We start from the raw sequence: 26,616 nt of genomic DNA on the forward strand, positions 1-26,616 counted from the left end.
CAACAGGAAATTCCAAAGGCAATTCCGCTGCAAGTAAAAGAACAAAATTAATTAGAAGTTGACAGTTGAAGAGTAGGTGTGACATGTAATCAGGATAAACAAATAAAAACCTTCTCCATCACGACAGCAATCTGAATATTGACTTGGAATAGGAAAAGCAAATGAAAGACCCTACAAAATAACAGGACAAGAAACTGCAGACTCAGAGACAAAACCAGAAGAAAAACCATGTTCACCATCAAAACATACAATTTTGAAATTTGGAAATAAACCTTAGGGGCTTAACTTTAACCTATCAAAGAAGTGGCATAGTGCATTTGGAGACGTTTGATATCAAAAATTTCAATAAGGCGTAACCTCTAGCACAGAATCCAAAATCAAAACAAATAAAAATAAGGAAATCAAGTTGAAGGAAAAATAAAATAAAAAAAGGGTCTATAATGATGTGTGTGAGCGCAAACTGAAAATAAAACCTGAGACCAAGGGTCAAAACGGAGATGGAAGCCGTGATCTGGAAAACTTATTACAATATCAAGCTTTAGACCTCCTGCGCACAAATACATAATAAGGTTGGCATCAATGTTATACTTGTTGGGACTAACTACATAGTTACTCTGCATACAGTCTTTTACAGCTAAATCATGGAAACAATTGTAATTGAGGCAATACTGTACAGATATTGCGACTATCCAAATTCCACATTAAAGAGTTCCCCTCGCCAAATTACTAAAACATGACATGACAGTAAGCAAAAATATTCAATGATCCTTCTATTTATTTAAATTTATTTAAATATATGTTGTTTAAATATTTATGACAGTAAGATTTTTGTAAACGATTATATGTTGTTTAAATATTGGGAATTACGAACTTCGAAAATATATTTAAATTATGATCCTTCTATTTATTTAAATTTATTTAAATAAGTGTCAATTAAAAAAGCAACTTAAAACTGAGGAATGCAATGGATCAAAAAGATTAAATAGCCCAAAAATATTTTTATAGAATAGAAAATATTATAATTATTTATTATAAAAGTATATATGTATATATAACAATTATGAATCATGACTTACCTGTTGTCCGGTTAGAATAGAGATGACCTGAAAATGGCTGGATTAAAACGAACTCGGATGAAGCAGTTCGTCAAAAGGATAACATGGCCTCCGCTGGTGGATTCAGGATTTTAAAAAACGGTTCGCGACCGCGATTTCGGCCGCGATATAGCGGTTTCGCCGTTGTCCGAGTTACTCGCGACGGCCGCAATAGCGTCCGCGACGGCCGCAATCACGGTAAATCTGAAATAACCGAAAACACGACCACGACCGCGATTTGAAACCCTAGGTGGATTGTTACTTAATTCGAAGGGGATTGGATCTTCCGATTCACTCGGAGCGTGGGAAAATGCTCAGTCCTAGTTGCGAAGTTATGGGCGCGCAATTCACGATATTTTGTCCCATGCTTGGAGATTAGGTGTTCGACAGGTTAAGTTGGAAACCGATAACATGGAGACTTCTAAGATTTGCTATAAGTCGTCGAGAGCTTTAGCGGATAGCACCTTGCTTGCTACTATTTCAGACCTCTGAGATCGAGATTAGACGATAAAGGTTCAAGTCCACGGGCGTGGCTGAACCAACGCATAATGCGCGATGGCGCAGGGCCTAAAAAAACAAGAGCCCCGAAATAGAGTATATCTATCAGTTGTTGTCATTAAAAACCAGAAAAATAAGTATAGATTAGTTGTTAGATCCTTGTGCCAATGACTTTGTTGATCCTAAATTTAAATCTCGTTAACAAATAAAATTACTTTTTGAGAAAAACAATGTAAGTGGGCCCCTATTTTTTAAGTTAATGAAATTAGTCATTTATTATTTTAGAAAAATAAGTTCGAGATCTAAGGATATTTTTATAAGAATTTGCATAGAGGGCCTCCAACAACCTAGCCACGGCATTGGGTTCGACATATATGTCATTAACAAAATGTTGCAACTGATAAATTGCTTACTTTGAGTCGTGGTAACGCCATTGGTGAACTCAAATTCTTAGAACACCCAATCGAACTCTTAACTATCCTTTAAGATGATATTGTTGCTTCTAGTTAATTTTAGCAATACTTGTGTTAGTAAGAAAAATCAATTTGAAATTTAATTTACGCACTTAAAAGTGTATTAAGTCTTATATATACATATTTTTTGTAATAAATATAATAATTAATATATTTTGTAATAAAAACAATAGTTAATATACTTTTATAAAAAAATAGTTAATTTTAATGATTGTCTAATATTTAGTGACAAGAGTATTTAAAATAAATATTATTTTATAATTATTTTAGCTTAATAAAAAATTAATTTTATCAATAACATAGTAATTTTTAATCACTAACGATTAGTTGGTTTATTGACAAGGACGGACCCACGTTATAAGCTGGAGGGGCAATTGCCCCTAACTTTCTATGGTCTAATTGCATTTTAGGCCATTGGAATTTTTGAAACTATTGTAATTTTGTCTATTGTAATTTTGTCTCTCTCAAAATTTTTGATATAATTATTTCCGAGATAGTTTCAGTTTTAAAATTAATAAAATTAAGCCTTAAGTCATTTCCGCCAGCAACTGGTTCCGCATGAGCCACTACTGATGCTGTTGTTGTTGAAAGTGGTGGTGATTCTGCACAAAATTCCTCTGCAGGTACTGTTGTTGGGGCGGCCTGGAATGAAAGCTAGGGTTTGCATTCAGTCCGCCGCCCCGGCCAACGCCGATTCCCGGTGGATACCTTCCTCTACTATCCACATCACATCCCAAGACTAAAAAAAAAACAAAATTCAAAATCCTAGAAAAATGGAAATCTGTACTCAAACTGCAAAACTTAATTTTAAAGCAAAAGAAAGTGGTAACGCCTTAAATAGTGGCAAACCGAGTGTCAAATATCAAAACAAATGAAGCTTGAAGTTGAGGTAGTTGTTGAAATAAAGAGGAAAATTTGAAAGAATTTTATGTAGAAATTAATTGATTCGCAAAAAAAAAAAAATCGATTCGTCGTAACAAATGATGAGAGAGTAGAGAAGATTCATAGTCAGATTCTGGGTTTTAATGAGATAAAAATAATAAATTTATTATAGTTTTTAAAATTTGATTTAAGGATTGAAGTGCTTGTATTCTCTCTTAAATTCCCTGCCTTAATATGCTGTAGTTTGAAGGTTCGATCCTCCTTGAAAGCAGATTTAATTTTCAATTGTTTTGCTTACCAAATAAGGCGGTGATATGTGTCACCATCTGATTGGATGTAAAATAAAATAAAATAAATAATTAAAATTGATAAAATATCATCCAATCTGTGTCACCATCTAATTGGAGATTAAATTTATTAAATTGAAATGTATAAACATTGAGGAGCAAATGTGTAATTTTACCAATCTTATTAACTGCCACATCATCACTCCCGTTAGATGTTAACGGTAAGTGATCTGAATGAATACATTTAAATAGTTGGGTGATCTGATTGACAAAAATTCAAAAATGATGGTCAAAATGAAAAGGAGCTATAATTAGGTGGTCATTGGTATAGTTTACCCTTTTATTATTTTTAAGACATTTGAATTTTAAATTTAGTAAAATTAAATCTTTAATCTCTTATTTTCATGATTTAATGAGTTTTTTAAGATCTATTTAATTTAAAGTTTAACAACTTATCCCCTCATTGCTCAATTTTGACTCTATATATATTTAGTGGAATGAGACATAATATCTATTAAGAAATATCACAAAATTCAATGAATTATAACGTCGTAATGGAATAATTAAATTAGAAAGATTACTTTTATAATAGAGCTCAATAATTCTTAATCTAAATTATTTAATTAATAAATTAAATACAAATGTGGTTTAAAAATTAATTTCATGCCTTGGTTACAGATAGGGATGGACACCCAACCTGAACCTTACCCGATCGGATTTTTTTTAAAAAAAAATTAGATTCGGATCGGGTTTGATCAGATTTTTTTAAGTATGATATTCGGGTCGGGTAGGGTTCGAGTTTAGGGTGAAAAATACCCGACCCGACCCGAAAAGATATATAATTTTACCTTAAATATTTATGAATAATTATAATAATACCCCTAGGGATGGCAACTCAACCCGAATCCGACTGATTCCGATCCGACCCGACCCGATCTGGTCGGATTTTTTTCAAAAAAATTCGGGTTTCGGGTCGGGTCGGGTTTTTTTTTAAATGTACTGTTCGGGTCGGGCGGTTTTCGGGTGAAAAAAATCCGACCCGACCCGACCCGAAATATATATAATTTTATCCTATATATTAGGGATAATTACAATAATGTCCCTCCATATATAATTTTTTTCAATTAAGTCATTGGTTTCATTGAATAAAAAAAAATTATTATTATTTCGGGTCGGGTCGGGTCGGGTTTCTAAATCATATATTCGGGTCAGGTCGGGTGAAACTTTAATTTCGTCGGGTCGAGTCGGGTCACGGGTGAAAAACCCTTTCTTCTCGGGTCGGGTCGGGTGGCCCAAAAACCCGACCCGACCCGACCCATTGCCATCCCTAAATACCCCTCTATATATAAATTTTTTCAATTAAGTCATTTTTTTATTGAATAAAAATAATTTTTTTATTATTTCGGGTCGGGTTTCTAAGTCATATATTCGGGTCGGGTCGGTCAGGTGAAACCTTGTTTTGATCGGGTCGAATCTCAAATGAAGGCTTCCTTATTCTCGAGTTAGGTGGACCAAAAACTCGGCCCATCTCCGTCCCTAATTATACATTAAATATTTGAATTTGTTTCAATTTTAATGATTAAAGTACAAACATAAAAAAATTACACTAAAAAGTAAGAAAAAATAGAAATACTGAAAATAAATACGAAATTATTATGTTTGAAAGACGAGGGTTATTAAAAAGGCATTTTAAAGTCGATTAAACAATTTCCCCCAAACGATGCATTGTCACATCTCTTCGCAGTCCATGTCCACTTCTTCGGTTCTCCCCATCATCCTTCAATTACATTCCTAGGGTTTTCTATTATTTTTTTTCTTTCCCTTTCCCAAGTTTGATTTTCAAATAAATTAACATAGACACAGCATTTTTGTCTGCGTTTTAATATGTTTTGATGGAAAATTCTCAACAACAAGAAGTTCAATCCATCACGTGTCTGTCTGAACCTCCTAAAGAAGACAATAGCAGCGCTACTGGTTTCAGTCGTGATCCTTCTCAAGGAGTAGAGCTAATGAGCGTCGATCACTGCCAGAATACTCCGCAGACGGATGATTCGCATCTAAGGGTAAACATTGGCGCGGTGCTTAGTGGAGATGGTAGTGCTACGGCACTGATGGGATCGGAAAATGGAGTCAAAGTTGTTGAGATGAACTCGGGAAAGCGGAGGCGGGGGAGGCCGCCGAAGAATCAGGCGAAAATCATGTCTCCATCAGCGCCGGCGCCAGCTCGGAGGAAGAAGGAGGAAGAAGATGTTTGTTTTATTTGCTTCGATGGCGGGAGTCTCGTGCTTTGCGATCGGCAGTGAGTTTCCGGAAATTCTGGGTTCTTATTTCTGTTTGGTTGAGCAGAAAATGTATGAAATGAAAGGAAGTTTTTAGTTAGTTGTCCAATAATAAGGTGAATTCTAGAGTTATTGTTTGATTGAACTTCAAGGTTTTGCTAAGTTAATCTGAAATTTATTAACTTTCCGCTCAATTGAGCTTATATGAGATTTTATTTAGGGAAGTTAACTGCAGTTAGTTTCAGTTCAATATGGAAGTTCTATGCCGTTGCCGCTGATCTTTTGATTAATTTATGATACAAATAGTTCGTATATTGTACTTAGTGTTCTTCTTCTTTTGACAATGAATGCTGGTTTAATTTTAATTTTCGTTGGTATAGTTTGGCATATGTTTCCATTGTGTTGTTTACATGGTTAATTGTATGGGATTTACGTGCAGCTGCTGTCCAAGGCATACCATCCGGCCTGCATCAAAAGGGATGAAGCATTCTTTAAATCAAAGGCAAGATGGAACTGTGGTATGTTGGATTTGATTAGTTCTTATAAATATTGTCGCTTTTGTTTCAATTTAATGTTGGATTTTGATTAGTTCTTATAAATCTGTCGCTTTTGTTTCAATTTAATTAATGTAAGTGATGGGAAGTGTGAAGTACGTTAGTGTTATCTAGTTTCATCTCCGCCTTTTCCTATCTGTCGTAGTGTTGCCACGTGCGAGTCAAATGGTAGTTTTCAATGTTTGTCATTGGCTTGGATGTCAGTTAGTTATGGATTCTTATTTTCCTCAATTATGATTTGATATTGTGCCATTGACATGGGGCCTAAAATGGTATTTTTCACGTTTTCACTGACTTGGATTCTTCCATCTTGATTTGCTGTTAGATGATTTACCTTTTTTAATCTCAATTGTAGTTTTATACTTTTTCCATGTGCATATTGATGGTAGCTTCCATATCTGTCTTATTGGACTTTTGCTTCTCGATTAGTTATCATGCTTATATTGTTATCCCATTTATTAGTAACTTACAATGTTTAAGTTGTTGGTTTCATTTTTTTGTTTGTTTTCTATTTGTTGGGCATTTCAGGGTGGCATATATGTAGCACATGTCAGAAGGCTTCATATTATATGTGCTATACTTGTCCGTATTCTTTGTGCAAGAATTGCACTAAAGGTGCAGATTACGTGAATGTAAGAGGAAATAAAGGATTTTGTGGAATTTGCTTGAAAACTATAATGCTGATTGAAAACAGCTCATTAGGAAATAAGGAAATGGTATGGTTAGCTAAGCCTTGTACAATTAATTTCTTTTAGAATATCTCAGTTTTTATTTGCTCTTCTATTTTTACCGGTACTCGTGCTTCTCCTTTGGTAACTATTGTAATTTATACTGTGAAGGTGCAAGTGGATTTCGATGATCCAACTAGTTGGGAGTATCTTTTCAAGGTCTATTGGGTTTGCTTGAAAGAGAAGCTATCTCTAACTTTAGATGAGCTTACTAAAGCTAAAAATCTGTGGAAAGAAAATGCTATCCAAGAGAAGTCTTTTGGAGACCTAGGGGCTAGTTTCTCCAAGAGAAGAAAAACATTGACGCAACAGACATTTTTGACCAAAGTTGAACCTGTAGAAGCAGAAAAAATGGGAACTACAAAAGATCATTTGAGGCCCACTAATACCATTAGCGAATATTCCGAACTTGTTGCTACCCAGTTGGCTGTTCTTGGAAACAGTGACGGTTCACCTATAATTGCCAATGATAAGAGATGTGAAAACCATAGTAAGGTTGATGAGAAAGGACAAAAGGAAAATCCAGATGAATTTGCTGCTATTGATGTTCACAATATGAAATTGATATACTTGAGGCGTAATTTGATGGAGAACTTAATTGATGATGTTGACAAATTTAATGACAAAGTTGTTGGTTCCTTTGTAAGGATAAGACTTAGCGGTAGTGATCAGAAGCAAGATATGTATAGGCTTGTCCAAGTAGTAGGTATTAACTTATATAGCCAATGCTCCTCTAATTCATTTTGAGTTGTTTTATAATAGACATTCACTAATGACTTGATTGTTTGCAGGTACCAGCAAGGTGGCTGAACCATATAAAATTGGTGAGAAGACAATTGATATCATGGTTGAGATATTAAATTTAGACAAAAAGGAGGTGGTTTCGATTGATGAAATTTCAAATCAGGAATTTTCTGAGGTGCCCAATTATACTCTCAATTCATATTTTCACTTTTATTGTGTTACTTCTTTATTTGCTTCCGTTTACTTTTTAAGATTCCTATGTTGTTTGCAAAGCAGAAACTTTCCATTTTCAGTCCTGCATTTATAATAAAAGGGCCTGTAAGGAAGCCTTATGTGCATAACTTCATGCTTTTATCGACATATTGAGACAAAAGGTTCTGTCCCTTTGTACCTATCTATTTTTGTGAAGGAGATAGTGTCTGCTGTTTCTCGAAATCAGATCGTTATCAGGTGGATCCCTAGGTGTTGTAACTGTGAGCGGATAAGCTGGCTAAGGAGGGTATTGGCTGAGTGTTTTAGTCTTTGGTATTTAGTTGGAGTGTGTTTTCTATGTGGTGAGGTATTGTAGGAGTGTTTCTTGTCTTAAGTATTTTTGTAGGAGTGTGTTTTCTTCTGTATGTTATTTTTGTAAGTGTTTCATTTTTAATAAATTGATGTTCTCTTTTCCTCCTTTTTCTAGAGGGTTCTTGCCTTACGGCAATGGACTACTTAGAAGGAGGTTTTAAATGAGACATCCTATTCCTATCAAAAAAAAATATTGAGACAAAAGGGATGAGGAGTTAGGTTTTATAGGTTCAAATTTTAATTGGGGAAAACAGCTTAATTAGTAAAAAGAAAGGTTTAAAATACTTGAGGGTTTAATGGAGGAGGTCAATGAGTAAATTGAGGCTAATTGATGGCTTGTGTGGATAGGCTGGAAGAACAAATTTGGAAAGAAAATACGCCATAAATATATTAATGATTTACCATTGACTTGTCTCTTCAACTGCATGGTTATCATTTATATACATTCTTACTTAGGCTGGCGGTGGGCCGTCTTGTATTATGCCATAACTTTACCTTCTTCAACGAGATACTCTAGTTTCACTATGATTTTTATATATATTTTAAAATTCAGGATGAGTGCCAAGAACTACGCCAGAGTATAATAAGAAGTGGACAGATCAAATGGTTTACTGTGGTAAATGTGTTATGTTCGATTTTACTTTCGGCCATGATGTTTGTTGTGTCATTTGAAAGGAGTTTTATGCTTTGTTGTAGGGTGAGATTCAGGAAAGCAATGGCACTTCAAGCAGTTAGGGTAGATGATGTAAGTTCCTAAGGTTTGAAGTTTCTAATGACTGAGGATATTACTGCTATGGGTGAGCAAAACTCGACTCGACTTGAAATTTTGATTTTTTTTTCAATTTCAAGTTATTCGAGTCAACTCGAATTAGAAATTCGGTTTTCGAGTTCGAGTCGAGTTGAAATTTTAAATTTTCGAGTTACTCGAAAAATCAAAACTTTGACAGTATTTTGACAGTTTTACGATTTAGTCCCTGATTTCATTATTTCTTCAATTCCTCCTTCATTTAAGTCTTTTTTACCAAATTTGAACCTTGCTCTTAAACCATAGTAGAATGCATGTGTACTTTCAATTCCTCTTTTTGATAACAATTTTAATTTTTCAATTTATTCCTTCAATTTTTCATAATCTCCTTATTTCTTCAATTCGTCATTTATTTTAAGTCTGTTTTTTACCAAATTTGAGCCACATGCTCCTAAACCATAGTAGAATACATTGTACTTTCAATTCCTCTTTTGATAACAATTTTTTATTTTTCAATTTAGTCCTTCAATTTTTAATATTCTCCTTATTTCTTCAATTGTCATTTATTTTAAGTTCGTTTTTTTTATCAAATTTAAACCACATGCTCATATACCATAATAGAATACCTATGTAACTACAATTGTTATTTGTTTTACTAAAGATGTACTTTTTTTATTTAGTCCCTTTGCATTTTACTTAATTTGGTATTTGACTACAATTGTTTGCAAATTCTTTCTTTTCATCAATTCCTTGACTCATTTATACTCTCTCAAATATTTTACCCTTAAAATACTTTCTTTAATATAATATTATGAATATATTTCATAATTTATATTGTATTTGATATATTAAATAACAGTATAATATGAAAGAATATATATATATATATATATATATATATATATAGATAAATATATGGTTAGATAAAGTCAAAAATAGAACAAATCATTGTCATAATACTATAAATAATTATAATAAAATTAGTATAGAAACATGAATAACTCGACTCGAATTTCTTAAACTTTATTTGATTCGAAAAAATTTCAAGTTAAGTTCGAGCTGTAAAAACGACTCGTCAACTCGAATAACTCGAAATTTTTTTCTTGACGTGATCAAATGCTCACCCCTAATTACTGCGTAGTTAATTTTAAGGGATAGGGTGTTGTATTCATATATAGTTGCAGTTTTTTATTTCCCCTTAAAGAACTTTCTGAAGGTGTTTTTCCATTTGCTCTAAATTTTTTACCAGTGGTTGGGCTCGGAGATTTGAGAGTTAAAAATCTTTGTGAGCAAGCAAGTCAGAAGGGGGACACAAAAGAATATCCTTTTTGTTGTTACAATACTGACCTATAAGCTTCTCTGTACCCTTATATTCTCTACTATACCGATGTTCTAACTTATGCCACCGGCGTACAACTAGCAATAACTAATTTATTTTAAGCCTGTCTTGCTCTTTATTCTTTATTTAGGATCATACTTTTAGCCAGATCGGTGAATGCAAAGCACTTTCCATAGTTCTTGTGTATGCTTTCCGATGAAATCAATTTGGTGTCTCTCTGTTTGGTTGAATATGCTGCTACCTACCCTAGCTATTGCCTGATGCACTATTTCAAGGCTGATTTCAGCTTCTGAACTCACCTGATGAACGACATCGTAGACTGCATGAAATCTGACAACACAGTGACCCAAATAAGGATCTATTTTGCAAGTCTGAGGAAGTTTATGGAAATTGGATGAGAAGAGAAAAGGTAGCATGCACTTTTTTAGACGTAGAACTTTTGTATTGTTGTTTTCCTATGGTCTTAATCATTTGGTATTGGCCATATAGATATGCATGTATAGGCAGGCAGGTACGGATGCGTATATGTGTATGTTCGTATGCATATGTACCTTTTTTATGTATCTTTTGTGCTAACTAGACTTGTTTCTTTCCATGCATTCTACAGGAATGGAGCTATCTATAAATAATTTTGATACAGATAAAATATGGCACTATCAAGACCACTTGGGAAAATTCAAGGGCCATTTGCCATGGCAATGTTACGTGTATGGAGCAGTAGTGGTCATTTCCCTCCTAATTTGAGAATATGGAGGGTAAGTGAAAAGCAAGGGGACTCTGTTTTGTTAACTGATGCTTTGGTTGGGCGGTACAGCCAAGCACATCAATTGTTTCATAATAATGTCATGCCAACTAAGGATGTAAGTATTGCATCGGAGGATGGGTTTCAGAACAGGGATATAGATGTTAAGGAGAGTAGGGTTTCTAAGGAGAACAGATGGAAAGTAAACCAGTCAAGGGAAGCTTGAACCCAATGCAGAATGATACAAGTGATCATTGTCGCTGTAAAAATGACTCTGAAAAGAGCAAAGAAGTGGGCTCTCGATTCTATTTGTATGCTTCTGTTGATATTATAAATTTGAATGCAACAGAGGCTGGAAGTCCTTTACCACAGTGGGACTCCATGAAGGGTGATAGTTACTTCCCTGGCCAGCCCCAGGTTAGTAGTTCACTTCCCACATCTACATTATCTGTGAAACCATGTGAAGCTCAGTCTCCTCAAGTTGGCAAAGGTCATGGGTTCGAAAGATGGGATGTGGTTCGATCGACATGAATGTGAGTTTGAACAAGATCGAAGGTCAAATTATTGATGGAAATGTTAAGCAAGATAATGAGGGAAATTCAGGCAAATCTTCTGGGCAATGCTGGAGAGCTCCACTTTGAATAATGCTTCAAATGGGTGGGATTCCAACTCTGGTCTTCTTTATCTTGCTAGGGCTCTTGAAGTGTCAGAGCACAATCAGAATATTGATTTCCCAGATCTTCCTACCACAACGTCAAAGTTGAACCAAGAAGAGTCAAAAGGTCAGGCTGCTAAAAGCAAACATCCCTTTCTCCAAATGTTGCTCATCTGGATTCAGGTCCTAGCTGGAGCACTACTTCGAGTATAGTGGGTAATGGACCACAGCTTCCTGGAGTAGCTGGTGAATGGAGAGGATATTCTTCCAATCCAGCAAGACCTACTACAGGGAAGTGGAACCTGATTTTGTTCCCAAGTCTACTATGAAACCAATCGACTTGGGAAATGATCATGCTGCTACTCCTGCTTCAGGAAGTGGCCAATTAACGCATTCTTCTCCTGCAGATCCTGCAATAATGAATCTAGATGGGATCCAATTGTTCCAGAACCTAATGAGTATTCTTTGGGCGATGAATCAGTTTCAGATCTCTTGGCCGAAGTTGAAGCAATGGAGTCACTTAATGGCTGGCTTCACCTACATCAATTTTGCGTTGTGATGGGGACTTGGCTCAAGGTTCCGAACCTGATTGTTTTAGTCCTGTGGGAGGACTTAGCCCTGCACCTGATCCAGGAAAAAGTGATGCTTTGAGTTCAACGAATGATTACAAATGCCATCTCTGTTGGCTTTGACCAATGAGCTATTTGGGATCACTAAGTCTGAGACGTTCAAAAGAGTTCCGGCGGACATTCTTCCACGAGTGCGAAATGGATGAAGATACAAGGCCCTGCGATATCTCGGTAACCAATACGAAGCTGGTTCAGACCTGCAGCCTCCTGCACCCCAGTAACAACTTGGGGCTTGGCTACTGTGAGTGATGCGTGGAGAGCGGGGCCAGAAATACTAGCACCAATTGGGGAGCAGTTCAAGGAAATGCAAATTTTCATTGGGAAGGTTTAGGTCAAGAAACTACAAACTTAGTTGGGGACGGGTCACGGAGTGATTCAGGAAAATGGCAGCAGCATCCATTCAAGCACTTCGACAGGAAATCCAGCCTATTTGGGAAGCCACCAGAGGTATGTTGATCCCAGGGATCAACAGAGGAATGCAACCCCAGGGACCAACAGAGAAATGCTGATCCCAGGGACCAACAGAGACATGCTGATCCCGGGACTACAGAGACATGTTGATCCAAGGGATGTACACAGACATGCTGATCCACGGGACCTACAGAGACATGCTGATCCTAGAGGCCAACATAGACATGCTGATCCTAGGGACCAACAGAGGCATGTTGATCCAAGAGGCCGTGATCTTCATGGCAGAGATTCAAGTTTTGTTAGAGGCAGGCCCCCATGGAATAAGCACTCATCGTACAGTGGTGGCCCTCCGAACAGTTGGTTCTTTCAGATCTCCGCCCAAAGGACAGCGGATCTGTAAGTTTTACGAGAGCGGTTATTGCAACCGGGGAGCATCATGTAGTTATTGGCACCCCTGAATGAGTACTAGTTTACCATAACAATTGTGGCATTTAATTCTGTATTCATTGTTGTAATAGTAATTTGACCTTCTCAATTTAACTTGTAAGCTGTAACAGCACATTCAAGCCGACGATAAAACATATTATGATAATTATTATTCTTCTCTGGGTATATAGCTTACCCTTTGATAGACCTGAGATATATACACTTTGATAGTCAGGTGTGCGGCACAAATAAATCCGAATTAATTAGGGTAAAGTTTCGGGAAAACAGGGAGGGTAACAAAAAAATGTAGTATCAATTTATGTATATGAAGAAACAAGGGTAAATTACATGTATAATTATTAAATTACAGGGTAAGTTTTATTTTGACCATTGAATTAAAAAGAAATTCCTAATCATGTCATTAATGTTTAAATGATAATTATGTCATTGACCGTTAACTTTTTGTTGTGACACAGTTAAATAAAATTATATGATTATTTATTTGGTTATTATTACTTATACATATTATCAATTTGACTTAAATTTAATTAAAAATAATTCAATAATCCTCCAATAAGATAATAATTAAAAATAAGATTGTGGCACATGCCAACATCTTATTAGATGATATTAAATTCATTTAATAAAAATATCAGTCACCTTGTTAAAAGTTAATGTTCTTTTATAAATCGAGATGAATACAAGATAATATGTTTAAAATTTTTAACCATTTGAAAATGAAGTCATACTTCTATATATACAGTGCTCGAACTCGGAACTTCAAAGGATAACAATATAAAAAATGTTAAATTTAAATAATCAAGTGACTTGATTAAAATCATTTTTTATTTAGTGTTCAAATATGACTCATCTTATAATTTAATGAGTATACATGTAGTTATCTTAGAATTAATTATTTATTTAATGTTAAAATAAATTAATATCTGTTAATTTTATAATAATTTAATAAAGTTAAAGTTATATGTTCAATTAAATTCAACAGCTTTTTCCAACGCAAAAACATCGGGTTTTTTAGTTTCTTGGTCTAAGTAAATAATCACGTTTTAAATATAAATTTTGGCGTTTCAAACGAAATTTTGGACTGAAGCACTTCGACAAACATTCCCAAACAACCCCCAAAGATTAGATTATTTTCTATTGTCCCTCAATTTTCAGGGAAGGTAGAGGATGTGAACCTCATCATAAGCTTTGAATAAAATTATAAAACTGTGTCATTTCAAGTTTTTAGCTGTAGCTAAGCTGAGCTGAAAGTAGCAGCAGCATTGCTGTGAAAGGTTTTTAGTTAACATTTCTCTTTTCTCTAAGTCGTAGGTTTAATTAGGGATGGATATGGAACTCGAATCCGATGGGTTCCGGTCCAATCGAGTTATGTTTTTTAAGGTTATGTTCAAGTTGGGTCAGGTTCGAGTTTAGGGTGAAAAATATTCGACTTATCCTAACCCCAAAAAATTATAATTTTAACTTATATATTTAGTAATAGTTATAATGATATCCCTCTATATATTATTTTCTTTTAATTAAATCTATTTTTTATTTAATAAAATAATATTTTAATAATATTATTTTTAATAAATATGTTATTTTGGGTCTTGCTCGGATTTGGATGAAAAGTGTATATTTTTCTGGAAGAGTAGAGGGTTTACAATTTTTAAAATAAGTTAAGTAGACTGAAAATTCGACTCGACTTAACCAGACCAATGTCCATAGAAAAGAAAAAAGGGATGAGCATGACAAAAATACATTTTAGCTTTATTTGAGAGTTTGGGAGGAGAACGTATATATAAACATCCTAAAATTAAAACAGGAGAAGCCGATTTCCCATCTCCTTGTTCCATACCATAATTTATTGTGATGAAAGTGGATGGAAGTGATGAGAGGTTAATTAATTACCACCCCCACAATTATGAGAGAGATGTTCGGGTACTTTCTTTTCTATTAGGGTAAAAGTATACAAATAGTCCCTTAATTATAGGATATTATTTTATTGAGTCTCTTGACTATTAAAAGTTATAAAATGATCCATTGACTATAAAGAGTTGATTTATTGAGTCCCTTGACTATTAAAAGTTACAACATGATCACTCGACTATTCATTATATCCAATTCTCCTTGTTTTGTTAAAAAAACACTCGTCTGAGTTGGACGTTAGCATGTTGACTAAGATATGATAGTCATTTGAGATTATGAGATTATATTTTATCATATCTCTGTCAACAAGTTAATGTACATCTCAAACTGCTGTTAATTCTTTAACGGAAAACGACTAGTGTGTAACATAAAAAATAGTCGAGTAACTATTTTGTAACTTTTATTTGTCTGGGGACTCAAAAAAAGTAACTTTCTATAGTCGAAGAATTATTTTATAATTTTTAATAGTGGAGAGCCTTAATAAACAACATTCTATAGTCAATCTAAACCCCATATTTGGTGCGAACCATCCTTATGCACCATCATTGCAACATACTACTAGCAAGTCATCTAAACCCCATATTTGTTTCAAGCTTATCAAGATAGAATGATGGCAAGTGACTCATTTAAGACTACTAAATATCAGCAATCTATGAAGCACGGGAACGACAATGGAATCCCGTTTCAAGTACCCAACAATAGAGTAATATAAAAGGATCATAATGTCAATACAATACAACCAAGTTAAGGTACACGTAAGTTTATATTTACATCAAATACAACACACTTCGCTTATCTTAGATGAGAATGACACAAGGCACACTGAAAATCTCGCTACTTCCAGTCGCCAGCAGACGAGAAATTATTCAACTTTCCACAACACACACACACATATATATATATATATATACAGATAAAAGAGATGTAGACTAAATATAATCTAAAATTATGAACAAGTTGTCCTCAGAGAACCTCTCCATAGTACTAAACTCGGTTGGATACGATGATGGTATCATGTTTACGGATGTTGCAGAAGTTATGACGTACGCTTTATTTTCTAAAAATAACTATATTTCTAAGTTGCAGACGGTTCCATACTGTTTTACCACCGGCATTTAGTATTATGGTACCACCGCATCAAGCAAGGCGCAGGTCATTAGTTCCGTGTTGAAGAAGTTGAGGCTGGTGGTTTGGTACAGCCGGAGGCATATAAGTTATTAGAGGCTCCATTGGCTGCAACTCCCATGGCTGATTCATATCCTCCGTTTTCAACTATTCCATCCTGACGCTCAAGCTTTGTCTCCTTGAGCAGAAGAGAGAAGTTCACTACTAGATAATAAGAAAGCAAACTCCGTATCAAGTTTCGATCCAACAGTTTCTTACCAAGTTCAGCACAAGATTTGCATGCCTTTCCTCCAAATCCTTACCTGCAGAGGTCTAAACTTGAGCGACAACTCCAAAATTTGAATCAAACAAGCCAAAATGTGATTAATTTTGGAGTTCGGTTCACTAACCTTCTTCTATGTTTATCTGTTTGCGTTTTAATGGCATAGTACTGTGAACAATCAACTGATATTTGTTAGTTCCATGACTTGATTTATAACCCACAAACTTGAGTTGAAAAAAACATTAGCAGAAGAATCTTTTAATCAATCAGAAGAATGATGAATAATATAATATAATAAACCCTTTTGGTACAGCAGAAAGTCCAATAATTTCAGACCTTTCTCTCTCGAATAGCCACAAGGCAGAATCCATCTTAGCCTCGAGAGCTTGCAGTTCCTTAATGTTAAGTTCATTCAAATCTCCACCCATCCTGCCTGGTAAAACCATTCCCCAATAAATAAATAAAATCAATCATTTTTATTGATAAATAACCCTAGGTTTTGTATATATCAGGAAGCCCTAAAATTCTTAACCTGATCTCTCTTTTCAGCTTATTGTTTATCCTTCAACCTCCTGTAATTTTCTTGCATTCTCTGCCAAAACATTAAAAAAATCACAACTAAAAGAGAGAGAGAAAATGGTCCATAAGCTTGAACATTGAAAGCAGAGACATTTGTTAACCTCGTAGTGGGTTCCATAGATCAATCCCTGAGTCTTTTGATATAGATCAAAAAACCCTTTTTTCCTAATACAAAACACAAAACCCATATCATGTATATGTATGTTTAAATTCATGGAGAGAAAAAAAAGGGGGAAGTGAAAGATGATAATACGTGATATTAGGGCTAAGGAACTCGTGGAACTTTCCAGTACTGGAGAACATGATCAAGGAAACCTTAGCATCACAGAGAACAGTGAGCTCTTGAGCTTTCTTGAAAAGACCGTTCCTTCGCTTTGAATAGGTAACCTGCCTGTTTGTAGCGTTCTCGATCTTCTTGATCTCGATCTTTCCACGACCCATTCTTGCTTTTCCCAGTGTTTTTTTTTTAAGAAACCAAATGATCAGATGAAAGAGATGAGGTGCACAGCTAGCTAGGCTAATGGGCAATTGAACAAATAGGCTTGGATTCGAGGAAGAGGAGAGAAATCTATATCGGGGAAGGGGGGATGAAAAGTATGTTGTTTGATAACTATAAATGGTCGTTGAAATAATCCAAGTTACATTGGCATCTCGAGGGAAACATTGCCTGATAACATGTGAGATTCTATTACCTTGACAAAACATTCATGATGCAGGTTAAACTTCGTAATTGGGACTGTTAAGTGGGATTCGGCTCCATTCAACACTAATACCAATCACATTGTGTTTAAGTTTAGAGTGATGCTTTAGATTATGTTAGGACGAAAATTTATAAAATTTTAAAGACAAATCGATTATTAATAAAAGATATAAAAATATATTAATTTAAAATTGTTAAGGGGCGAGTACTTCACTCACCTCACCTCGATCAGTCCCTGATGTTGTAGGTGTAAAAAACTTTTTGTTTTATTTTGTTAAATCTAAAGGGATTTGCATGTATACGTTTTCTGCATTTACTTAATGATTTTTTTTTCTTTTATGTATTAAATATTATTTTTAAAAGAAATAAAAAAATTATTTGTTGAGAGTAATGTGACACCGTAAGGTGATGACACGTCAACATTGAAAATTAAAATATCACGTCAATTTTTAACGACAAATGATCAAAATATGATCAAATATAACGTTAGGTGTGATTTAAAAGAAATTAATAGTTGGTGACCAAAATATAAAGGTGGGTGACCAAATAAATAATTTATCCTAAGGTCTAATATACGAGTTACGATCCACTTACACTAAGGTGGTGTTTGTTTTTACTGTGTAAGGTCTGCAAAGCTCTTATGTCTGTGCCGCGCATACCACGCGCAGACATTGGGCTTCGCAGACCGTTTGTTTTTTAGAAGACATAAACTCTTTTAACGTTTGCGTGTGGTCTGCGTGACGCAGATGGGACCTTATGTCTGCAGACGTCTTCTAACCTCTTCAAAGAGGTTTTGTCACACCCCAATATGGGGTTAGATTTTTTCAGTTTAAAATATGTGAAATGTTATAAGGTTTGATTGACAAATAATTGTTTTCATATTATTATTTTATTAAGCATATTAAGGGCCACTCAATAATAGATATCTTTTATAGTAATGAACAATTTATTTTTAAAAGAAAAACGTGAATGAAGGTAATAGAGTAGGTAGAAGTGGGTAAATTGGATGAGATTGTATTAAATTAATGATAATGGCGATGTATGGAATCCTTTTCTTCCAGCTTTCACTTTCGGCTAGAATCCAACAGCCGCAGCCATCCCGTTCTTCGTCGCCTTGCCTACGACTCCTTGCCATCTCAGTATCTCACGTCGCTTCTAACTCAAAAATGGCTTCTCTCAGCTACACTCTCAAAGCCCATCTTCTTTCAACCTCAAAACGTAAACTCCAAACCCGAAAATACCCCACCAAGGTTCGCATGTATCTTCAAGAGTCTGGCCATCCATCGCCGTTGTAGGTGTCACTGCGTCGTTGGCCAAGAATTTCTTTCCGTACTCTTCGACCCCGACTTCCCTTACCATTTCCTCAAGCTCCTCGCCTCCAAACGCTCCGCTGGTAAGCTTGTTTCCTTCCAAGACCGCATCTTTACCGTCCAGGAACCACCGCCAACAGTGTAATCACCATCGTTCGACATTTGTTCTCAAAAATAATTAAGACCCGAGGTTGTCTTTCTTCTCTCCTCAAGTATCACTCAGGAGAAACCCATGTACAAAGCAAAGTCGATGGCATGCGAGACAGCCATGGCTTCTGCTCTAAAAATTCGAATAGAGACAAGCGAACAGGAGGGGAGCACGACATTTCATATAGCTACAAGCAAATCTCGCCTGTAATAATAAGAAAGTGCGCATCAAACTATAGCTACCAATGAAAGAAATGAAGAATAGCAAATCACGTGTTTGGGGGTGTTTTAAATAAGAAGGTGAAATTACAAGGTAAGCCATCCAAGTTGTTAAAGCTCAACATTGTCTCTTAGCTTTTATATTGTTATGATTATGGCATAATGGTTTTATTAAGATCGATTTAGTCCCTAATTTTAGCAATTAAAAATTATATTAACTCCTAAAGTTTTTAGTTTTAACAATTGGATCCCCAAATTATTAGTTAGATTCTAATAAGCTATTTTTATGGAGAGAAATTATTTGAAGTGTATTTGTACGATAGATTGTCCGTGTTCGTTAGAAAAGATTGGAAGCTAGAAATCAAGTTGGTGAGCTGGAATTCAAGAGTAATATTTTGGGTTTTGTTGACGTCCTAAGTCCGATTCCGAAGTTTGTTTCGCCAAATTTGAAACCGGTAAGTTGTTTTTCACCGATTAAACCTGATTCAATCCGTTTTCAGATTAAGCTCTATTTTTGATGAAATTTCTGTTGATATATATCTAAGGAATTATTGGAAGATGATTTCAAGATCGAGGGCGTTTGAATGGAATTTAATGGTCGATCAGTATGACACAAAAATCGAGGTAATACTTTACTACCTCTTTATGCTTTATGGAACATGTGAATATTGGTAAATGCATGAATAAGATAATATTGGTCTCATATGTGTAGTTAATTAATTTCTACACTCGATCCGAATACGATAAAAATTCGGTAACTGATTATGGTTCAGATGACTTTTATAAGAAATTGATGGATTGTTTGTTAGAATTAAAATTACAAGTTCTGTGTATAGTGATAAAGTAATCAACTTGGATCTGTAACATATAATTTATTTCATCAAAGGTACTTGGATGGGAAATTATGAGCATATTCTGGTAGGGTAAAATTACGGAAATACCCTTATGTTGTAAGATGACAAGAATTATCCCTGAAAGTTGATTAATAACTCTGAAAGGATATATTGATCTGATAAAACTATAGATGTGCATAAGAAATGCTAGTTTGTTTAGAAAAGTTGGATAATTGGTTTTTAACCCAATAGGGTTTATGCAAGATACTAGAAGTCTGTTAATCAATCATTTCAAGATCCGAGAATGTTCGGGTAAGCAATTAAGCATAGAATCTCTTAACTATATTTATTTTCGTTAAGAGTTAATACCAAAAGTATCTGGGTGCAAAATTACGAAAATGCCTTTGAGAGTTGAAAATAGTCCAAGTTGACTCTGAATGAGAGAATAACCTGAGAATTTGTTTTTAAATCGATAAATTACTGATTTGATTGTTGGGATCCTACCTTTGTATGGAAAATTTCTAAAAATTTGTTAGTAACATTTGAAAAGACATTTAACCTGGAAATTATCGAATTGAGTAAATACCTGAAGAATGAGTTATCGAATGTGCTCTTTGGTCAGAATTGTTTGAAAGGACTGAAGTAAGTGATAAGATTAAATTAAATAATAAGATCGGACGTAAAGAAATGATGGAAATACATTGGATATGTAAAATGACCAAAATACCCCTGGAATGGAAATGACTCAAGAATGTCACCAAGCTCAGGAATGAATGGATATACTCAAGCTTTGAAATGAATAGAAAAACGTTGAGCACCAAAAATGACCAAAATACCCTTATGACCTAGAATAAGTAAATGTCTTGGATTAATTAAGAAATCCAAATAAACATGTATGTTGTGCTACTAGTAAAAGTTATGAAACGCAGCTTAAGTGATCAACCAACGCTAGTGCTATATCATTACCTGAATGATATAAGCACCACTTGAATGTTTGTTCATCTTCCCAAATTTGGATCGATGATAATTCTGGAAGTACTTGGCTCAGCTCAACTCTATAGCGCATACAGTACTAATAAGTGGGTATCTGTGAGTCAAATCAACCACGAATACCAGAATGACTTTATTATATGAATAAATTAAACTGAAAGGAAGTACAACATGTATTTGAAATTCAAAAACGTCTGAATTATTCTGGAAAACTCTAAAGTAATCGGGATAGATTTGCTTACTAAATGAACTAAGTAACCTCAATGACTGAGGATTGAATAGGTGATTGGATGAGTTTGGAAGCACTGTTGAACTTACATGATGAATTGTCCTTATGGGTTATTGACCATGAATCAAGTACATTTGTATTTCTTGATATCGTTAAAACGTGGAAATGAAATAAAGATCGTTGGAAGATCTATTCAGCGATGATTATGGGGATGATCTATGGATCTGTATTATGGTATTAAAGAGTGAATACACTGGAAGAATAATGAATTGACTTGTTGACATGCATCAGTTTGGGAGTTGTGTAACTCGAGTTGTTTGATAATACGATCCATAGTCATAGATTGTAAATGACTTGAATCTTCGATTCTATATTTTCATCTAAAATCACTTCGGTCATGTTTGAAAACACAAGTAGCGCAGAATGAAAAGATTTTTAATACCTCATTTGGTTCAATTGGGCTGAAATCCTATGAATTCAAAGTATATTCCTGAATACCCCTGATTGGTTTGGTAATGGAATCACTCGCAGTAAATCTGAATTTAAAATTATTATGCATAAAGGTTCCTGAACGTTTTCCTGATGCACATGGAAACGTAGTGGAATTCTAAAGTATCAATTCTAAATGTCTGATTAGATCGGTTAGAAATTGATTCTCTTCAATAGGATCTCGTTCCTGGAATATGATCAAATTGCATAAGTTTTCTGTTATCCATACTGATGACTACAAAATGCCTCTAATAAATATTGGGATTTCTCTAGTGTGTTCCTTATATTTTAATAAATTGTTTTATTGTTTTAACATGAGGTACACTGAAATTTATGGTTAATGTTTTATGGATGCACTGACTGAATGGTGATGGCTTATGGATTTGTATCACGATATAAATTGTATCTTGGAGATACAAATTTGTAAAGTACAGCTCTGATCAAGCTGAAAATTTTTTATGGACCTAATGTGACTCTTAGGTAGGCTCTGCAACCCTGAGATCATTCTCGGGTAGGCCTCGCGGCCCTAAGATGTGTTCTTAGGCAGGCCCCGTGGCCCCGAACTTTCTTGGGTAGGCTCTCAGGCCCTAAGATGTTCCCTTAGGTTAACTCTTTGTAAGATGATTTTAAAATACGAGTTTAAAAAGCTCCACTACAATATGGTTTATGGGATTTTACTGAACTATCATTTGATTAGTGTACCTATTATGATTTTATCGTACTGATGGAACACACTAGACATCCTATTCGACCTCATGAAAACATGAGTATGAAAGGTTTCTTATGAACTGAGATTCATGGCTTCTACTCGATGAACTACTAATGGAACCCCAGCTTATTCCGCAATTGGTATACGTTTGATTCAATAAGAAAATTATGGCTTCCCATTTATCTGCATGTCATGTAGCATCATTTGGTAGTTTTGTATTACTGAGCTTTCCGAAGCTCACTCTATTACTCACCATTGTAGGTTAAAAGAATTGAACCAGTGTAACTATAGACTTCAGTAAGGGAGTTCTTCCAGCGTTGTTGCAGAGTATGATACATGTGTTTAGGGGGCATGTAATTGTATTTTGCTTTATATACGAGTCTGAAAATCTATTTTACTTCTGAATACTGATAAATGATTTTATAAGTTGCATGTTTTAATTAAAGTTTTAAATTTTCCGTTATTTTTACAGTGGGTCGCTCCGGTGGCCCTAATGTGACACTCCAGATCGGATCAGGCTATCCATATCGATCTGAGGGGGTTACAGGTTTTATATTTAATTTTATATTATATTTGATTTTAATTTTAATATTAATTTTTAAATAAATTAAATATTAATTTTTAATATTATATTATAGATATTGATTTTAATATTGATTTTTTAAATAAATTAAATATTAATTATTTTAATATTATATTATAGATATTTAATTTTATATCATATAAATTATTTTATATATATTAAAATTTTATATTTATTTTAATTATTTTGATTTAAGTTTAAATATAATTTTTTTTGGATTGTCATTTTTAAATTATATTTAAACTTTTTATACAAAATGTAAGTATTTAAACCACATTGCTTAATAAAAAATGATTTCATTGTTGATAATTAAGATTTTAAAATAAAAAAATATAAATTATGTTTTTAAAATTTTAAAATATAATCACAATTAAATAAAAAATAATCATAAAATAATTTGATAAATTAAAAAATATTTTCTAAAAATATCATATAATTATAAAAATAAATTATGAATATATATTTAAAAAAAATTAAAAGTATTACATAATTGCATATTTTAAAAAATCATATAATTTAATGTTCATTTATAAATTTTATTCTTTAAAACTAAAACTAATAATACATGTGATTATGTGAGACTTATAATAGAATTAATAAGGTGGTGTTTGTTTTTCTAAAAAAAATATTATTGTAGTTGTATGAATTATTTAAATTTCAGTATTGTAAAGCTAAAATTATTTAAATCTCAGTATTGCAAAACTCTTTTAAGTTTAAAAAATCAGTTTATTTATATTTCAGTTTATTTTAGCAGTCTGCAGACGTTAAAAAACAAATAGTCTTCTTCTTGCAGACTGCAGACTTTTGGTCCACCTCTTCTGCTGTAGATGTCTGCAGATGTGGTCCGCGTCCGCAGACTGTAGATCTTTTAAATCTGCAAAAACAAACATCACCTAAGTAAAACTAATAAGCTTTACACTAATTTATAGTCATTAACTTATATTTAATTAAAATTTATAACTCGTAAACAAATATTTCTTTAACTCACGGTAAAACAATATTTTTTCTGTTTAGTCTTAGTATTTATGGTTTAAGGTTTCAGTTTAGAGGCTTAGGGTTTGCAATTCAGGGTTTGGTATGATATTTAGGATTCTAGAGTAAAAAATATATTGTTTTATCGTGAGTAAAGAAATATTTGTTTATAAGTTATAAATTTTAATCAAATCTAAATTATTTATTTGTTTAAATCTAATGATTATAAATTATCGTAAAACTTATTAGCTTTACATAACGTAAATCTAATAAGTATGAAGATACTTGAATTTCACTCCCTCGATAATAAGATATGCTCGAGCTCTATTTAACGATTATTAAAATTAATTCAATTTTTTGTTGAGCTCGAGTCAAGTAGTTTGTGAATATAAATGACTCATTTACTACCTATATATGATCCCACGATAAAAAAAATCAAAAAATCAATTTTATGTAATCCTTTATAATATATATAATATAATATAATATAAATAATATAATAATATATAATATAATATAATATATATAATATATAATATAAATAATATAATATAATATAATAAATATAATATATATAATATAATATAATATAATATAATATAATATAATATAATATAATATAATATAATATAATATATAATATAATATATAATATAATATAATATATATAATATAATATAATATAATATAATATAATATAATATAATATAATATAATATAATATAATATAAATATAATATAATTAATATAATATATATATTAAATAATATAATATAATAATATAATATAATATAATATAATTATAATAATATAATATTTTTTGACTTAATATTTACTTTTTTTCCTCTTAAAGAAATGATTTTATAACATTTTTTCTCAATATCCCTATAAAATCATCTCTACAATTGAAATCCAACAAATTACAAAGACTACAAAAATGATTGTATCTCTATAAAATGATTATCTTATAATTCTAAAGGTTAAGACTTAATATATATATATATATTTATATAGTCCAATACTTAGTCACCAAGAAAACTAATTTCAAAAGACTTCTTGTCTAAAATAAGTATTTACTTATTAAATAAACTTAATTATCAAGAAATCTCTAATCACTAGAAATACAATAAAATCTAAATTAATTATCAATTAAAATTTGAGTCAACGTCTAACAATCTCCCCATTGACACAAACTCTATTTGTACACCAGTCTTCAAATCTTCAACAACTTCATTTCTTATGTAAGTTACAAATCCATTGAAGCATTGTTGTTAATCTTCAACAACTTTAATTCTTACATAATATATGTTGTAGCATTGTTAGATCTATTGAGAATTACACTCCCTACAAATGAAAATTCGTTATAGTAAAATTTCTTTTGCATTTCTCCAAAATATATAACAAAACATGCATCAATAAATTCATTCAAAACTTCACAACTCATACAATAATTATGATCCCACTTGTTCAGAATTTATAAGCGAAAAATAAAAAAAGTGATATCAACAGAGAAATAAAACCAGCGGAAGAGAGAATATTTAACATTGATCGATCTTGTCTACCTCTACGGATGAGAGAAACATATAATCTACTATAAACGTAGATATCACAAGGAGTACAAACATGTGATATTCCATTTATATCTCAAAAGACTCTTTCAACATCCTTACAAAATCATCTCTACAACTAAAACTTAAAAAATTATAGAGCCTAAAAAATAATTGCATCTCTTTAAAATAATTTTCTTATAATTCTAAAGGTTAAGACATACTTCATATTTATTGAGTCAAATACTTGGTCACCAAGAAACCTAATTCCAAAAGGCTTATTGTCTAAAATAAGTATTTACTTTATGTGGTATATCGTTTATACCATTGAACTTTCAATTTCTTTAATTATAGAATTGAACTTTGATTTCGACTTCAGTTATGTCAATGACCATTAAATCTTAACGACACAATGACATGGATAGCTCTTTTTGTCATTGTGATGACATGGATAAAATGATGTCATTTTGGCGATGACTATTGATGCCTAAAATGACGTCGTTTTAGACATTAAACTTATAGGTGTGTCGATTTTGCTACTAAAATTTTAAACAATTTAGTTTTGGAAACTTTACTTTTCCAGTTGACAAATCATCGCCCATCACCAATCATCTTTCACGAAAAGATCGGTAACAAAGCATTTATATTTCACTTCTCTTTCTTCTCCTAGGATTGAGTTTCCATGAAACCCACTCAAAATCAACGAAAATTAATTTAAAAGTTTGATGTGTTAATTCTTTGATATCTTTCGATGACTGTCATATGAGGTTAGTTTTTAGATATGTTGTTCAGTTTCTTGAAATAATTCTTCTCACCATTCGAATTTTTAAACAAACATTCTAAATCTCTCAAATCTAAGAAAGTCTCTTAACTCATAAAAATGATAGATTTTTGTTTAATTTCATCGATTTTGAGTGAGTATTATAGAAAATCAATCTTACGA

The 26,616-nt window shown here is 33.0% G+C and overlaps 1 protein-coding gene and 1 pseudogene across 1 annotated transcript; one reads left to right on the forward strand and one right to left on the reverse strand.

Annotated features, from left to right (window-relative positions):
• Positions 1–4,958: 4,958 nt before the first annotated feature.
• Positions 4,959–13,227, forward strand: LOC120118949 (annotated as a pseudogene).
• A 2,546-nt stretch (positions 13,228–15,773) lies between these two features.
• On the reverse strand, positions 15,774–17,516 carry LOC120118912 (agamous-like MADS-box protein TM6). The gene is made up of 6 exons (XM_039138826.1): positions 17,199–17,516; positions 16,899–17,110; positions 16,703–16,799; positions 16,494–16,534; positions 16,363–16,406; positions 15,774–16,282 (listed from the first exon to the last, which is right to left on the reverse strand). Exons 3-6 carry the CDS (start codon positions 16,792–16,794, stop codon positions 16,136–16,138), a joined length of 324 nt encoding a protein of 107 aa, XP_038994757.1. The 5' UTR covers positions 16,795–16,799; positions 16,899–17,110; positions 17,199–17,516; the 3' UTR covers positions 15,774–16,135.
• Between the last annotated feature and the right edge of the window lie 9,100 nt (positions 17,517–26,616).

Source organism: Hibiscus syriacus, unplaced genomic scaffold (assembly GCF_006381635.1).
Source record: "Hibiscus syriacus cultivar Baekdansim isolate YM2019G1 unplaced genomic scaffold, ASM638163v2 tig00110330_pilon, whole genome shotgun sequence".
In the NCBI taxonomy this organism is placed as follows: Eukaryota; Viridiplantae; Streptophyta; class Magnoliopsida; order Malvales; family Malvaceae; genus Hibiscus; species Hibiscus syriacus.